Source organism: Lotus japonicus, chromosome 3 (genome assembly GCF_012489685.1).
Source record: "Lotus japonicus ecotype B-129 chromosome 3, LjGifu_v1.2".
NCBI lineage: Eukaryota > Viridiplantae > Streptophyta > Magnoliopsida > Fabales > Fabaceae > Lotus > Lotus japonicus.
The window spans coordinates 74238867-74257209 of NC_080043.1; the positions used below are offsets into that span (position 1 = coordinate 74238867).

The 18343-nt window shown below is 36.9% G+C and overlaps 1 protein-coding gene and 1 pseudogene across 1 annotated transcript; both read right to left on the reverse strand.

Moving 5' to 3' along the window:
* Positions 1 to 3923: 3923 nt before the first annotated feature.
* LOC130745837 (uncharacterized) lies at positions 3924 to 8935 on the reverse strand. The gene is made up of 7 exons (XM_057598243.1): positions 8263 to 8935; positions 7856 to 8163; positions 6846 to 7571; positions 6126 to 6254; positions 5829 to 6032; positions 5168 to 5368; positions 3924 to 4396 (listed from the first exon to the last, which is right to left on the reverse strand). The coding sequence occupies exons 1-7, from the start codon at positions 8528 to 8530 to the stop codon at positions 4274 to 4276; spliced, it is 1959 nt and encodes a 652-aa protein (XP_057454226.1). The 5' UTR covers positions 8531 to 8935; the 3' UTR covers positions 3924 to 4273.
* A 3068-nt stretch (positions 8936 to 12003) lies between these two features.
* LOC130744705 (uncharacterized) lies at positions 12004 to 17784 on the reverse strand (annotated as a pseudogene).
* Positions 17785 to 18343: the final 559 nt, after the last annotated feature.

Sequence of the window (18343 nt, forward strand, 5' to 3'; positions counted from 1 at the left end):
TGAGTTTTGGTGGCATGACAGCTGCTGATCATACCACTCCAAATCAAGAGGATACAACTCCTAAGAGCAAGAAAACTCAGTCACCAGCATGGAACACTACACAAAATTTGGTGTTAATTAGTGGGTGGATTAACTGTGGAACAAGTAGTGTTGTGGGGAAAAACCAGAGAGGAGAAACATTTTGGAGAGATATTGCTGAGTATTGTAATGAGCATTGCTCATTCGATCCTCCGCGTGATGGAAATGCATGTCGAAACCGCTGGAATTATATGAACAAAATACTGGGTAAGTGGATTGGCGCTTATGATGCCGCTAAGCGTCAGCAAGCAAGCGGTTGGTCGGATAATGATGTTTTGGCAAAAGCGCATGAATTATTCGCCTGTGGGAAGAATGTTCAATTTACTTTGATGGAAGAATGGAAGCAACTCCGTGATCTGCCACGTTTTTGTAGTCAAGTAGGAGGAAATAGTGGCTCCGCAAGTAGTGGAACTAAGAGAGCTCACGATAGTGATGCATGTGACTCAACCTCTATAGGATCAATTCCTCGTCCAATCGGTAGGGAGGCATCTAAAAGAAAGAATAAAAAGAAAAGTAAAGAAGCTCCCTTGGAGGAGGACAAAGGTTGGGGTTGGGATAAATTCGATCGTGTGAAGGAGAAAGAGCTTGAACGATTGGAGAAGATAGCATCGGTGCAAGCAGAGACTAACCAATTGATGAAAACCAATTTGTATCTAAAGCTAGCTTCCGAAGAGAACCTCAATGACCATAAGAAAGAGCTGTTGAAGAAGTTGTCCCAAGAGCTATTTGGGAATTAATTTCAATCGAATATTTGTTTGTATTCGGTCAAATTTGTCAGTGGTATCAATTCTGTAGTGTTTGCTTTAATAATTTGTCAGTGGTGTCAAGTCTGTCGTGTTTGCTTTAATAATTTGTCAGTGGTGTCAAGTCTGTAGTGCTTGGCTTTAATGTATGGCTTTAATGTCTTTGAATATGTTCCACTCAATTCGAATCTTGTCCTTTTCCGATTATTAACTCTAGTTGATAACTTATTTCGAATCCACCAGTGGTGTCAAGTATGTAGTGCTTGGCTTTAATGTCTTTGAATATGTTCCACTCAATTCGAATCTTGTCCTTTTCCGATTATTAACTCTAGTTGATAACTTATTTCGAATCCACCAGTGTTGTCAAGTCTGTAGTGCTTGGCTTTAATGTCTTTGAATATGTTCCACTCAATTCGAATCTTGTCCTTTTCCGATTATTAACTCTAGTTGATAACTTATTTCGAATCCACCAGTGGTGTCAAGTCTGTAGTGCTTGGCTTTAATGTCTTTGAATATGTTCCACTCAATTCGAATCTTGTCCTTTTCCGATTATTAACTCTAGTTGATAACTTATTTCGAATCCACCAGTGGTGTCAAGTCTGTAGTGCTTGGCTTTAATGTCTTTGAATATGTTCCACTCAATTCGAATCTTGTCCTTTTCCGATTATTAACTCTAGTTGATAACTTATTTCGAATCCACCAGTGTCCACCATTCAATGTACTTATATATATGGATTATTGTGTTTCATTGATGTACCAATATCCCAAATCTCTTCCAGTCTACTTCGAATTATTGTGATTGTAACAAGAACCAATATCCCAAATCTCTTCCAATTTCAAAACAAATGGATCCTGATCCTTTTGAAAATCCAGTTCCAAATCCTTTTGATTTTGCAGCATACCTTCAAAATTCTGAATTTGAAGAAGCTTTTATACGCAACCAAGTTAGGGAGCATCAAAACAAATTATTGGAAGATAGGGCACCTCGTAGCAGAAAATATGTCCGTAGAGATCATGCAGCGGCAAACCGAAGGCTAATTGAGGACTACTTTGCCAATGAGCCTACATACGACGATACAATGTTTCGTCGTCGGTATCGGATGCAAAAACATGTTTTCCTTCGAATCGTTGCAGACCTTTCAAGTAGTGATAACTACTTCACCCAGCGAGTTGATGCAGCCTATAAAGAAGGAATATCACCCTTGGCAAAATGTACAACAGCAATGCGAATGTTAGCATATGGTGTGGCAGCAGATGCAGTCGATGAGTACATCAAAATCGGAGGTACTACAGCACTGGAGTGTTTACGTAGATTATGTAAAGGAATCATACGATTGTATGAGCACGAGTACCTTAGAGCACCAACCGAAGCTGACCTGCAAAAAATACTACATGTTAGTGAAATGCGGGGGTTCCCAGGCATGATCGGGAGTATTGACTGCATGCACTGGGAGTGGAAAAATTGTCCGAAAGCATGGGAAGGTCAATTTACTAGAGGGGATAAGGGAACCACAACGGTTATTCTTGAGGCAGTTGCATCTCATGATCTATGGATCTGGCATGCCTTTTTTGGATGTCCGGGAACGTTGAACGACATAAACGTTCTAGATCGGTCACCAGTGTTTGATGACGTGGAACAGGGAAAGGCTCCAAATGTGAATTTCTTTGTGAATCAACGTCCCTATAATATGGCATACTATCTAGCTGATGGTATCTACCCTTCTTATCCAACTTTCGTCAAATCGATTAGACTTCCTCAAAGTGAACCCGACAAGTTGTTTGCACAAGTTCAGGAGGGATGTCGAAAGGACATCGAACGTGCATTTGGAGTTCTTCAAGCTCGTTTTAAAATCATCCGTGAACCAGCTCGTTTGTGGGACATAGCTGATTTGGGTATCATTATGAGGTCATGCATCATATTACATAATATGATTGTTGAGGATGAACGAGATACATATGCTCAATGTTGGACCGATTTTGAGCAATCTGGGGAAGGTGGATCTAGTACACCGCAACCATACTCGACCGAGGTGTTACCCGCTTTTGCAAATCATGTGCGTGCTAGATCCGAGTTGCGTGATTCGAACGTTCATCACGAACTGCAAGCAGATCTAGTGAAGCACATATGGACAAAGTTTGCAAATGCTTCGTGATGGAAGATGATTTGTATCGTGCTAGCTCCGGTTATTTGTGTGTTGTGTGCTTAGTTTGTTGTCTTGCATTTTAAGTTAAGAAAATAAAATAAATTATTGTGTGCTTCGTTTGTCGTCTTCCATTTTTTAGTTAAGGAAATAAAATAAATTATTGTCTATATTAAAAAAAAAATTGTTAAGTGTTTATTATTTAATTTAATTTAAAACAATAATTGTAATTTTATGTAAATAATAAAAACAAAAAAATTAAATTAAATAAAAATATGAAATAAAAAAGTGGTGGGATAGGGTGAGTGGTGGGGTAGGGTGTTGAGAGAGAAAACCATTGGAGTGGGTAATTGTTGAGAGTTTGTTGAAGAGGAGAGAGAAGATGATGTGGAGTGTTGGGAAGAGAAAAAGTGGGGTAGAAAAGGGGTAAACAAAACTTTTGTTGTTTAACCATTGTGAATGGTCTTACGGTTCCATTGGCTTTGTGATTACTTCTGGTGCAATAAACCTTTCAAATGGTTGGTTTGTCCTGCAAATGTTCCTCCTCTATCCCCACAAAGTCAGGGGTTTTGTCGTATAGCTAATAAATTGTTGTCTAACCATGTTTTGGGTTGCCAAGATACTTGAACTCCATATCCAATTATGGAACACCTTTACTTATTTTTTATACCAATCACTATTTTTATAATTATGCAACAACAATATTGAAAATTTCCAAACCTCATGAGGAAAGCTTACAGAGGCTACAGAAAAGTATAGATGTTCCATATGATAGTTCTATAATCGAGCACCAGGTATCATTTCTATTAATAATTTTTAAGCCTATGTAACCAACATGGCAACAATCATGGTAGTTTTCTGTATGTCCTGACCAGGGCTTATTATTGTATGTGTGACTACCATGTCTTAAGAGTTAAGACTGTAATGAGTATGATGAAAATGCGCTCAAAAAAGTTTGGAGTTGAATAAATTTCGTTCAGCAAGCCATTCTCAGTCTGATTATTAATTTACAAATGTATACAAGCCTAGCTTTCTTTTCGTGGGAAATGACAACTACAAGCATCAGAAACAAACATGATGGTAACAGCTAAACAGGGTGGAAAAAGTGAAGAAAATACAGCTTAAAACCCCCTAGACCTACCATGTCAAAAACACCCCCAGAGAATAGATGACCCTTTGGCCTCTTTCTCTTGAAGTAATATTGCATAGAAAGAAACAGAAGAAAGAAAGAAATCAAAAGACGGCAAAAGAAGAAGGAAGACCAGAGTCTACAAAAAGAAAACTATCTAAAATCCTTTAAAAGAAATGGATCTATTGGCTTTGCAAGTCAGATGCAAGCAGGAGTCTACTAATGAAGGGTGATATAGCTGCAAGCAATGCCTTTGGACACTCTTCATGGGGCAAATGGCCGCATTCAGATATTGCAACCAGTCTCTGCATATAAAATGAGAAGAGAAGCTTTAGAAACTTGATTATACTTCAAAGATTATACTAATGCCTGGGAAACTAAAAACAGAGGGTAGCAAACTGGATAAATGGATTTGGATTGCTCAAAGTATTTAGATACAATAATGCACTGATATGATACAGGTTTCGGATACCTATACAGCGATGCAAGTACACAACTATTCTTGAAAAATATGTGACACGACGTAACTAGGATATCTATATAGATATGTACAATAAATTTTCATAAAACATAATAAGTATATAATTTCATTTCCAAAAGTTCAAACAGACAACATAATTATTTACAAAACTAGTATATGATTTCAGTTGGATAATAATGTGTTTGAAGTTTGAACTTTGGAATAAAAAAAATAATTAAAGGAAATTACAATTAATCAGTAAACATATCTATGAAAGAACGGAATTATGCTGCAAGTTTTAAAATCACACATGAAGTCAATCACACATGAAGTCATGTGAATATGAAAAAATCATGGATTGAAATGGGCTACAAAAATCAATACAGCTAAAATACATACAACCACGATTAGTATCATAGTTAGACATTTTAAAAAGAAATGAGATAGGCCACAAACAAGTATTGGTGACATATCCATAAGTATCGGAGTTGGATATGTATCCAATACAATACGTAAAGAGAATACAAGTATAGGTGTTTCATTCATACAACTACATGCAGAATTTACAAGCTTCCTCAAGAATGTATAAGAAGATGGTGAAAAGAATAACACTTACAGAATTTTTAAATTTTGAGGCCATAGCTTGACTAGTTTTTAAGGAGACGAGCAAATCTTCGGCACCAGCAATAACTAACACTGGAATGTTTTCTACAGCTTGCAGCAATGATTCTGCAATTTTTGCTGAAAGGATGGTTTCAGATGATAACTTACCAATCTCATGAAGTGCTTCATCCCATCCTTCAACAGATAGTGGAGCCTGAAAACACATAAGGATGGTCATATATAAAACAAGCCAATAAAAATATGAATCCAGAAATGATGCTCTGTTAAAGTTACAAAGGAAAGTTGAAGACAGACAAAAAGTTCATGTAAAACTTTTGCAGCCTAAATTGCAATGTTTGGAAACAAAAATTGATTTGAAAAATTTCAGCCATGCTCCCACAAGAAAATTGTAGATTTACTCACCATCTAAACACCTGATCAAAGCAGAACCAAATCATGAGAGTTGTTACTTGTTTGGCGCTATCAATTTGTCAAAGCACACTATACGAAATTTAGCTCTAGGTTTGATTATTAACTAAGGCAACTACCAAGTATCGTTTACTATTGAGTTCATACCATACAATTTAATACCTTCAGTACACAGATTGAAACTTACAAAGAAATGAGCAGTTCTTTTAGATTATGTACATATATAGCTTAAGCGACAAACATACCTTATAGAGAGTCAAAACTTCTGTTGTTAGTTTGGTGGCATTGTACCAAGCACGCCGATTCACCACTTGAGTAATTTCCGTCCTTAGTAGAGGGCGAACCAAATGCTTCTTTCCAAGTGAGGTATGCAGCAGGATTCTTGCGAAGGAAGGAACCACTTCCTTTGACAAGCTGACATTTAGCAATACAACCCCTTTTACAGTAACCTGAATTGGGGTGGAAAAATAGATTAAGAAAATAAATTATCAAAGTAACAAGTCATCTACTAACCCAAAAACAAGGAAGAAAAAAATATTCACATTGAAATAATTCATTGACGTTTGAGCTCTTTGTGCAGCCATAAGAGCAAGCAAGCCTCCGTCATCATGACCGATTAAAACCACTGAGGAAAATCCAATCTCAGAACAGAATGATAAAAGCAGATCAACCTGAAAAAACCAAATCTATCAGATATCAGATGAAACCTGGATCAAAAAAATGAAAATTTAATATACAATATATATTATTGACTTAATATATATTTGTGTATATAATATAATATAACATAATATATAAAAATTAGAAGAATGGCACTTTTAAATATGCTGTTTCCAACACACTATTATTAAGTCTTCACAAAAAAACCAAATTCGCTTTTTAGTGTTACTAGTATTTTTGCGAAATTTATGGCATTGAACACAAACACCATAAAGAAATAGAAAAAGGGCTACCCTATCAAATGTCCATGCTTCCTGTCTCCTTTCTATTTGATTTTTCCCCTCTACTTTACAAGGTTCAGTAATCCATGACATCTAACTTAGATAAACCTTGAGTCCACTAAAGAAAAATTAATAAGAATATCAGATATGCAACATTGAACAAGATCTAGGATTGGAAGCCAGAAGTTGACTCTCTATTTAAAAGATAACAAGCATGACATTTGCCTTTAATACTTGTTTGATCAAGAGTTCAATACTGGGATGATTAAAATAACAAAATGTCTTTTAATACTGCTTGCACCAATGGTAAATAATAATCACCTGACTTTCAAGCTTATAAGGATTAGGCAATTCTTTTTCCTCCCAGTCCTCTCGGCGTGGCCTTGAACTTAATCCCCAACCAGGTCTATCGAATGCAGCAACTCTGCAATTACTCTGCAGAGCTAGAGATTCCATTACATGCCTCCAAGAGAAGACTCCTCCACCAAAACCATGTATTAAAACAATACCTAATTGGCTAATACTTTCAAAAGGTTTCTCCGGAGACGAAGAATCCAATTTACTAATTTCATTTTCTTCACAAATACCATCTAGACGAAAAACAGGGATATCTTCAGAAGTTTTATGACTGTGACTATCTAATAGAGGATCATATAAAGAAGAGACATTGAGTTGATTGCTATAGCTCCGGCACAGCTTTGGCTGCATTTTCGGAGGCATACTTAGCGACTGTCTATCAGATTTTGCCAACACTTCAGCCATGGATGAAGCGCTGCAACTTGAACTCGATTCAGCGCAGGAAGTTGAGGACAGAGGATGCAGAGATGAACCCGGTAACTTGAGCTTGTAATGGAGAGTAAGTCCTTGGCGTGTAATGAATATGCTGTCTGAGTCTGCAAGTAATCTGACCAGCAATTCTTCATTGCGAGCTGCCCCAAAAGGTCTCCGCCTCATTTCACCGTCACTTTTTGGGGTCCTCCCCTCAGAAGGAGTAGGAGACCGCGGGACCTTCTGATAGCTAGAGAAAACATTTTTGCATGATAGGACCTGTTTAAGCATAAACAAGTTAATATAATCATACATGCATGATAGCATGTTTGGTTCCATGGTAAAATCCGAAATCATCAAGAATCACTGGTTAGAAGCTATAAGTCCTAACTTCTGGTTTATTGTACCTTGGATTCTGTCTAGATCATGAAACCAAACATGCTATTATCCACCAAAAAAATTCTTGTCAATTTCAGAAATTCAAAATGAAGTTACACAACAGAAGCACCATAAGCAGTAGCCTGAGAAATCACAAAGAGACTATAGAGCTATTCTAAGCTTACAGCTTCAGGGTCAACTCGGTGAAACAAGAGCTTTCGCCGTGCCCTGCAGCTGGTTCTGTAAGCAACCACAATGTGGCCAAGGGCAAACACAACTGATGAAAGAAATAACACAGGCATCCCCCATGACTTCTTCAAATGGAGCCTCTGCCTCTTGAGGGAAGCTGAAGCTTCTGCTTCAATCTGAGAATTCACAGTGAAAACACAAGTCTTCACTGAAAGGAGAACAGTTGAGAGAATGGAACACAGAGTCACAGTACCCAGGTAAGGACCATGTGATAGTGCAGGAGCATCACAAATTGAATAAACACCTGCAAAATCAATTCAACACAGAAAAACAACCCAATTGAGAACAACAACACAAATTGACAATCAGAGAGAAAAAGGAGGGAATGAAGATTGAAGCATACAGAGAATGATGAGAGATCTCATGAGTGAAACCAGAGGAATATCGGTCAAGGAGCTCTTGAAAGCGTAGCGACGAAAATGCTCCGTCACTCCGTAGCATCTGATGCAAGTGAAATTCGAGATCAAAACGCATGGAACCAGAACGTCGACAACGGCCACCACCACCGGCAGCGACGTAACCACCAGCGACGTCACCAATGCCACCACGAAGAAAACCGTTCGAACGCATCTCCGAAGCTTCTCGAAGAAAAACTGCCCTCCCTTCGCCATAACCGCCACCGAAGAATCTCTCCGGGACGGGCAGTTAGTTGCGATCGCCCGAACAAATCTGTCAGTTGGTTAGAACAGAGAGAGACAGGGGTGTGAATCGTGTATCCAGCCGAGACGGTGTTGCATTGGGTTCTCGGCCGGTGGCGCGTGAGCCATTACCGGCGGCGGCGGGAGAGGAAGTTTAGTGTCGCCGGAGGGATTGTGTGGCGGTGGCGGAGGAGAGTGCCATGGATTACGGTGGTGGTTGGTTAGGGTTCCGGTGAGAAGAAAAGGTCCTCTCAGTCTCCGATGGGTTATTATTCAAACGGTTTGAATGTGTGAATCATGGCTTGTGCTTCTTCCCATCTTCTCTTCCCTTTTTCTTCTCCCTTCTCCTCTCTTCTCTTCTTCCTGTTTTTCTTCCTCACTCTCTTTATTTAAAAACTAAAATAAATTTTTTTTTTAAATTGGCTTTTCAAATATCAAGTTTTCAAACTAAATGGTGCCCGTCGGATAGCTTAAGTAATAGGAGCTACATGATATATGAGTTGCGTAGGGGTGATTCAGAGATCGATTTATGGCGAGTGCAATTTATCTTTCCGATGTAGAATTGGATGTCTCCGAATGATAACTCATTTGATAAGAACTACTATGTGACATATAGGTTAGGTGGGAAAGATCCAAGAATCAATTCCAGATTTTACAATTTATCTTTTCTATATAAAAAAAATTAAATGGGATGACACGGTGATTCTATCCCGTAAATAAATGGTTGGACAATTAAATCTAAAGAATGAAAAGGAAAAAAAAAAACTCATTAATAAATCTTTTATACTATGCTATCTAAGTAAATGAATAGGCTCAATGCTATCTGCTATACATTTACCTAGTAAGTAAATTCAACTTTTCATAGTTTCCTCATTTAAATGTTTTGTTTTAATTTTTAATAGTAAATTTGACTTTAAACATCACCATAGTTTAGAGCACGCCTCTAAAATTATAGGCTACTAATACAATTCTTAGATCAGCAACAAAAATTCAACACACTTAATAAAAAAAATCAACACACAATATTTTGATGAAAGGTGATATGTTCTTACTAATGCAACCCTAATGAATGTGTTGGCTTTAACTTTTATTTTTATTTTTATTTTGAAACATTTGTCATTTAAATGTTGAATGTAAGCATTCCTCTTGTAAAAAAAAATGTTGAATGAAATATGTTTTGTATAGTTGTACATACTAAAATTAAATAATACTAGTATATGGATGGAATTTCAAATTTGTGACCATTTGTTGGGGTTTGGTGGCTAATGAAGAGTCATTGGCAGATAGGGAATCCATTATTAAATTAAATTTGAATGATGTATGTGATACTCTTGTTTTAGCCAGGTAGTGAGACATACCTGGCAACATTTACTTTTTATTTTGCGACACCTGGCGGCTACCTTGATATTTGAAAAAATACACCGAATTAGCCTTTCATGTTGCAATATTATTATGACTTTTTACTATGCGGAATTGTATTTTTAATTTTAAATTAACTTCTGAACGAAGAGTCAATGATACAAGTTCAAGTGTTCATATTGCGGATTATTTTTTTCTTTAAAAAAGGCTTAAAGAAATCTTCTTTTGGTGTACGAATATTAGCCAAGCTAATAGAATAAATAGAATTTAGTATAATTCATTTTAAATGTAATAAGAAAATCTGTTTTTCTGCCAAGAAAGATATAAAACCCAACTAAACTGACTACACAAAGATAGAATCATGGAGTCTGAATTTGAATAAATATAATCTCAAAAGTAATGTTTAATTTATAGTTAATAATTTGATTGTATCAATTTTCCAAATCACAAAAAAAAGATTATATCCATTCAAATTAATTTATAGAAGATTATCTCATTCTCAAATTTATATTTTTTGGGTTCTACAATGACTCATGAAAAAATTTGGGTTAAATAACGCATGATCCAATCACATTGAAGATAAGTAAGTTGAAATTTATATATTTTATTTATTTATTTATTTATTTATAAAAAATCTTATTGGTCCATTGGGTTGTGGGTTAGTAACTCACATGGATCATTTAGAGAACTTTTTTTGGGTTAGTTAATAATTTGATTATATCCATTCAAATTAATTAATAGCCTTGTAAAATTTACAAACAAATATAATGACTTCATGCAAAAAATGAAAAATTCATGTTCCTTTGAAAAAAAATCATGTTCTTCAATTGGAAAAAAAAATGTTTTTAATAAGTCATAAACCATAAATCTATAACAAACTTTCTTTCTTTTTTTTGGGTTGGAAAATTAGCTACAAGATTATAAGTTATAACACACTTTCTTTCTTGGGGAACAAAATTTGAACCAAATATTTTAAGTAGTAATATTTTGAAGAGTTGTTTTTTTTCCCTAACCTATCATAGCGATCAACGATTAGACTAATTATCTTAAGATTCTGATATCATATTTTTTTTTGCTTCATCGAAAAATAGATTCTGATATTATATTAAGTGAGTATAAATATTTCTATCAATAAAATATTATATATACATACTACACTGTTTAAAGATAGAACTTTCAACTAAATACTTAAATAATTTAGATATCTATGGATTATGTTGGACATTGTTTTTTTTTTTTTGAGTAATATGTTGGACATTGTTGGTGTTATATGAGTTGAGATTTTAGTCAATTTTGTATATTGACATATAGATCTAGCGATAAAATTGAAAAAACACGTGAAGGAAATTAATCAACCAACAATGTTGAAACGGCTAGAAAAGTACAATTAGAAAAACAGGTTTTAATGGTGAAGATATTCTTGAGCCAAGTAACGGTCTAAATTTAATTTGATTGAATAAACTAGCAGCAATTGGCTTTAGTTAGGTTATCGTTGTCGTTATCATTGTCTCCTTTCTCTTCTTTTTGTCAAAACATACTTTTCTCTTCTTTTTGTCAAAACATTTTACCAGAACTCAATAAATCCAAGCTTTATTTTCAGAGTTGTATTGTTTGCATAGGTTCTGAAGCTAGCTATGATTGGTTGATTAAAATAACTTTCCTCTGATTTCTTTGATTCTCAGCTATAAAAAATTAAATTAGATGAAAATTGCGGGCATCGTGTTGAACATGTCCTGTGTGTGAACTGTGTGTTATTTCATACATGAGCTGTGTGAACATGTAAATACATGGTAGTGAAAATCGAGATTCTACTTGGAATTGAGTGGGGAGTAAAATATCGTAAAAGGAAGATCATAACACGACTCGTAAGATCCTACTTATTGATAAATATATATATATATATATGCGTAAAAATTCATATATATGTAAAATACTAACTCATAACATAAGACATCAAACTCAAAATAACTTCAAATCCAAACTCAAAACATAAGACATCAAAACACAAAATAACTCCAAATCCAAAGACAACATAACAAATTAACAACTCAAAGTCTCCATATCCAAAAGTCTTAAGGCATCAAAATCTAATCTAGCAAAACATTCACATTAAAATCTTGAGAATCATCTTCAAATGAAGCTTCATCTTCATTTTCTTCACCATCCACATCATCTAGAGGATGTTCACCAACATCTTCTCCAAGTATTTCTCGAATCAAATCATCCTCAGCCTCATTTGTACCATCTTCATTATTGTTTTGCTCCACAATCCAGTCATCATCAGATGAGATGTCATCAATAGTTAGTTCATCACTCCTCCTAGCTTGCTTCTTCTTACCCAATTTGGAGTTAGCCACAACAAAGATGACATCATTCATTGTTTGTTTGCTTCAATCTAGTCCTTCTCTTTGTGTGGACCTAGACAAACATTCAACCCAAGCACAAATAAGCTAAGTACAGAATATGTAATACATAGTCAATTCAAATTCTAATTGAGATCTTACCATTTCGAAAGCACTCCAGTTACGCTCACACCCGGAAGAGCTACATGTCAAGCTTAAGACACGAAGAACAAACTTTTTAAGCTATGGAGTTTCATCCCCAAAAAATCGTCCACAATCTATTGGACTCTTCTGCATAACTGTTGCTTAAGCGGTTTGCCAAAATGGCCATGTTTATTAGTGAAACAAGCCATTTGAACAGCAATCTTGACTTGATCTTGAATGTCAGGCAACATCCTTGCTATGGCATCAAACAACCCATCTCTAACCTCAAGATGAATAGTAAATCCAGGTGTATAGTGTAATTGAGGATTAAGAAAATAACCAACAGCATGCAAAGGTCTGTGGAGTTGTTTATCCCATCTATCATCAATGATGTTCCGCAGAGGCATATTGTAAGACCCGGGATTTTAGAATTAAATAAATAATTAATTTCCAACTCACGCATAGGATTTTGTGTCAGCGTGAGAGGAACTTGACTTTCGTTTGATGGTTGGAGTAATATTATGAAGAAGAAAGTTCAGGAAATGACTAAGAATAGTATTATAGTCGATATAGTTTATAGCACAAGTAGTATTCGATTATACCTAGGACGAGAGCGTCAGTAAACGACTAATTCGCACTTAAAGACACGATGGAAACTAATTCCAAAAATCTTCAGAGAAATGTTAGAAATTCTCTAAATCCTTCCATGACAAGCGTTTCGATACGAAACCCTGAGATGTACGAACGTCCGATTCTAATTCTCGGAGGTTTGCCGAAACTAAAACCCTGATAGCTCAAGAAACCTAGAATAGACGGTTGATGAAGACTTTTTCTATTCGGAGCTTCAAACGAAGATTCCACACACGTACACCCATTTCTTTCGATGCTTCCAATCTTTCTTCAGAAAGAAGTTTTCCCATCCGACATTCACTGTAAAAAGTAGTTTTTCGGGTAAAATAGATTTACACCGACTTTGGATTGTCTACCTTAATTCCAAGAAACCTCTTTTGAGTTTTGGAATTCTGCCGCCATAACCTATCTTAGGATTCACGGAGGAATGTGCAGAAAAAATCGGAATCGCGAAATTTTCATTTTTCCGCGTTTTCCATTTCCTATAAATTGTACTTAGCTCAGACGCATAATATGACGACGTCATATTTGCTCTAATTGTTTCACAATTATTCTTTAGCTCAGTTTCTACTCATTTCTTGGCTCATAGATCATTTTATTTTGCTCAAAGTGATTCAGATTTATATTTTATCATTTCATAGAGTTCCCCATAATTTTTGATATAATAATATATTACTCTTATATTTTTATCTTAACTCTATGAGTTAAATCCTCCGATATCTAAACAAATCTGTACCGGTTTACAAAATATCTTCTCAAAATATCTTTACAAAATATCTTTACAAAATATCTTCTCAAAATATCTTTACAAAATATCTATCCATCCTTATCCCTCCACAAATCCAACCTTATCTGATCCTTGGTACATATCTTTCCATTTCATTCACCTATATATATGTTGACAACACAAGACATAAATATACTAATCACCACCATTTCTCCTTCAAAATCATCATCAGTCCACAATTCCTCACTTTTTCCCCAAGTTGGCCGAGAGCAAGGAGGAGCAAGAGGATTCCGAGCCGATTTCTCGTTTCTTGTTCAATCGTCCTGATTCCAGTTGCGTGGGATCGACATCGAGGTACTGATGCTAATCCTTACTTCTGATCGTAAGTTCTGTCGCTTTTCTCTATGCTTTTCTGTGCTCTAAGTTTTGAGCTTTTTGCAAAACTATCCAAATAACTTCATCTCTCTATCTAAACTTATTCCCTGCGTGCCCAAGAGCATGTTTAGCGGATTACATTTCGCTGATTCTTGCCGAATTGCCGCCGAGTTTCAATTCTGCTCATAATACCCATTTTTGGCTAAAGTTCCGTCCTTTGGGCTTAAAACCCTCGACTGAGCTTAGCGTTAGTAAGATTAGTCGTCATAATCGTCGTTGGTATCAACCCCATCTAATTTGTTTTTCGAAATTCTGATTTTGAGTTTCCGAGCTAAAAATATTGGCCAAGATACCCCTGCGACAGTTTTCGATTCGATAATTTTTCTGAGAGTTTCCCTGGCTTAGATATCGCCTAAGAATACCTAGGAATCGATTTAGATCGAAGAAAAAGTTCGGAAACCCTATTTTACATAGTGGCCGAAACTTATTGCTTAGGGTACCGTGTCCAAAAAATCATTTTTGGGTCTCTATGACCTGAGTCATTGCGTAGCTCTTTCGATTGTCGAAATTTTGGCGCTGGTTTCGTGTCATTCCGAGTTCTGTAGCTCGAGTTATGCTCGTTTTAGCGAACGAAGTTCTGTTGTCAATTCGTGCCTTAAGAGGAACTCTGAAGCTTTAAAAGCTTTCTTTCCGGTTTCGATTAGCGTTATTAGATAGTGTTACTTCTAGTAGGGCTTGTGTTGATGATTGTGTTTCCTTGTTTTAGCGCGTATTTGAGTCTTGCCTGCTTTTATCGCACTGCATGCGTTTGAGATGAAGATGTTTATATTGATTGGCATTGGATTATGATTATTATGCTTGCAATGTTGTATGCTTGCTTATATTGATTGTTTCTGAGGCTTGTGCCAAATGTTTTCTGGAGGCTTCGGCCGAGTGAACTTATTGAGACGTGTGTCTCCGATTTCTGAGAGGCTTCGGCCGTTTACTGGTTTCTGTCATTGAACTGAGTTGGTATGCAATTGAATTGAGATATGTTCGTTGATAATAGGAATAACATGTGGTTACTCCGAATAAGTCATTGGTTTGGGCATTGTTGTTGATTGACTTGGCATATAAGGCTTGGTCCTAAAGTGGCAGTGTGGTGGTGATTGTCCCACGTGATTGTCCCGTCTTTTAAGGCGTTATAAAGTGGCGGTGTGGTGGTGATTGTCCCACGTGATCGTCCCATCTTTCGAGATGTCCTAAAGTGGCAGTGTGGTGATGATTGTCCCACGTGATTGTCCCGTCCGTAGTGGCGTTAAGTGGCGGTGTGGTGGTGATTGTCCCACGTGATCGTCCCGTCTTGAGAGACGTTGCTGATCGATCCATTTTGGTAGTAGCATATAGTTGCATTATAGGGAACTAACACCTGACCCTATGTTGTTGGATTTTAGTTATTGGTTTATTGATATCTGAATTGATATTATACTGTTGAAGTTTTTGATATCTGATTTGATGTTATATGTTAAGTTGTTGATTTATGAGTTTAGTTATGTTGCTAGTTTATTTACCATGCTAGGTAATTAAAATCGAATAGCATGATTTTCTCTTTTGTACATGGTAGTTGCATGGAGTTAACCCTTTCTGTTTGCTATTTGTTGTTTGGGCGCTTAACGCTATTAGGCGATGGTGAGCCTTCTGCTGAAGCTTAGCCGTTCGAGTTGGAGACCGTGACCGTGGGCGGTCGTGTAAAGGTGGATGAAGCAGTTGCTTCTTCCTTTTGGTGGACTATGTCTGAGTTTCTTTCTCCATCTGAAAACTCTGTTGTTTAAACCTTATCTTCGCCACTGTTTCAGTGAGCGTACTTATTTTGGAAACCTGCTTACGATATTGTAAGACACTATTATTATATGCCGGGAACGGGTTGTTGAATAAAGTCTATGTTATATATTCAATTATGTTCAGCTGTTTCGAAAAGGAAAAAAATATATTGTGTTTTCTTAGGATTACGAAATAGTCCTTAGATTTTGTTAGGTAACTAATGTGACTCCTCAGTTGAGAAACCGGGGTGTTACACATATAACTAAAGAGCATAAAGAATGGAATTAGTTTCAAGACAACAGAACTAAACAGTTACATGAATCAATTGAACTTAGATATTAGATGAATGTTATCTTTCCTCAACACCTTTGTAAGCCTTTTACATCTTCTCCTTGGCTTGGTCCATTGCTTCATAGATTCTTTCCATTGGTGGATTTTCATAATCATCGGAATCAACCAATCGAAGAACTTTCATTAATGGAAATGCATCTTTCAAAACAAAAACAACATTCTTCCAAAATTCCTTATCCAACATAGCATCCTCAATAAATCTCCCTTCTTGTGACTAGCATACTTGGTCGTTTTCCATTCTGCTGAGGTAAACATCCTTATCATACCGTCTCTATTATCATTAAGGCAACCCAATGTCAAATATGAAGTTGCAAAACGAGTAAGCCCCAATCTCACTAAGTTTCTCCCCTTTGTGCGTTGCTGCAATAAAGAAACTAGAGCATGTCTCCCATAGATAAAAGTTGTAATTTTTCTACCTTTATAAATTGCTTCGGTATGGATGAGAATTTTCTTCTCAAAGTCCTCCAACATTAAATCTATACAATGCGCTGCACAAGGTGTCCAATATATCTTCTTTCTGGTCTTCATTAACATCTCGGATGCAGCCTTGTAGTTGGTTGCATTGTCCATCACCACTTGAACAACGTTGTCCTCCCCAACCTCCTCAACTACATCATCAATCATCTTATAGATCCTTTCAGCTGTTTTGGTAATATGAGACGCATCAATGGACTTCAAGAATATTGTTCCCTTGGGGCTGTTCACTAAAAAAATTATTATGGTCCTTCTCCTTGTGTCGGTCCAGACATTCGTCATTATGGTACAACCCACTTTCTTCCATTCAGCCTTGTGTTCTTCTAGCTTAGCATGGGTCAACTTAATCTCCTCCTTCAAGTATTTGACCCTAACTTCATGGTAGGATGGAGGCTTGAACCTCTGGCCATATTTAGCAACCAAATCAAACATCTCAAGGTACTCTTCACTCCTTGGCACATTAAATGGGATGGCATTGTTGTAAAAGAACCTTGAAATTGCTTGGTGTGCTTCACCTCTAATCCCCTTCTTGAAAATGTTGTTGATGGTGGCTTGAGTGCTAACTCCCTTCCTCTTGAACATGGTTTCGATGTCTTTCCTCTTTTCACCAACTAGCGGCTGGACTTCGAGCTGCTCCTCCTCCTCTTCCTCATACATGGACTTTTTAATTTGATCAATTTTTTTTGCAAACCAACAATTATCAGAAGCATTTCCATCTTGACCTGATCAATCACAAAAATGCAAGGCTCAACATCCTTGTTAGTGCAGGCTAGGTGATGTTTCAACCTATAAGCTCCTCCTATAATAACCTTCTGACAGTATTTGCACTGGATTTTTCTTGAACCATCCACTACAATCCCATGCTTCCACGCTACATCGCTTATGTTTCCCTTTGCATTCCTAGCCATCGACCTAAACACCACAGGAGGCGCAGCAGTAGCAGCCACACTTGTGGCAGCAGGTGCAACACCAACACCAGAGGATGAGCCTCCAACTCCAGGGTTTAAAGCCCTTGTTCTAGACATGGTGTGCGCAACTTAAAGCAGGGGTGAGAGACTAAGAAGATGGTGCGCAACTTAGAGCAAGGGAGAAGTTGAGAACCCTTGTTCTGATGGTGAGAGACTAAGAAGTGAGAAGAGAAGAGGAGAATAACGCAATTAAATAGAAAGAACGGGAACATAACAGAGAACGCAAAACAGAACGTGCTTAATTGAAATTGAATTTGGAAGTTGAGAGATTTAAGGAATTAATGGCTGAATCAAGGATTCGAGGCTAAATGGAAACAGAACGAGCGTAATCATGGGTGAATCAAGGAGAAGGTGGAAGGATGAATCCCGAAAATTATGGAATTTGAAGTGTTTAACTTACCCGGGTCGCGAACAGGTCAATTTCCATCCAAACAACGCAAATCCGGGTTCGAAACGGCCCGTCGATTCAAGCGCTTCTAAGCGATCCCATATTTCTGCGTCGGAGGGCGAGATTGAGCACGGCGGCGGCCGGCCGGCACATAAGAACGTGCGATCTCACATGTAGGAGCACGATTTTAACTACCATGTGTATATATGAAAAACAAAGTTTCATATA

Excerpts from the sequence above, each read along its gene's own strand:
- LOC130745837 (XM_057598243.1), bottom strand. The coding sequence starts at position 8,530 with ATGGCGAAGGGAGGGCAGTTTTTCTTCGAGAAGCTTCGGAGATGCGTT. Across the intron at positions 8,164-8,262 it reads GAGATCTCTCATCATTCTCT|GTGTTTATTCAATTTGTGAT; the intron begins GTATGCTTCAAT and ends TTGATTTTGCAG. Across the intron at positions 7,572-7,855 it reads ACCGAGTTGACCCTGAAGCT|GTCCTATCATGCAAAAATGT; the intron begins GTAAGCTTAGAA and ends ATGCTTAAACAG.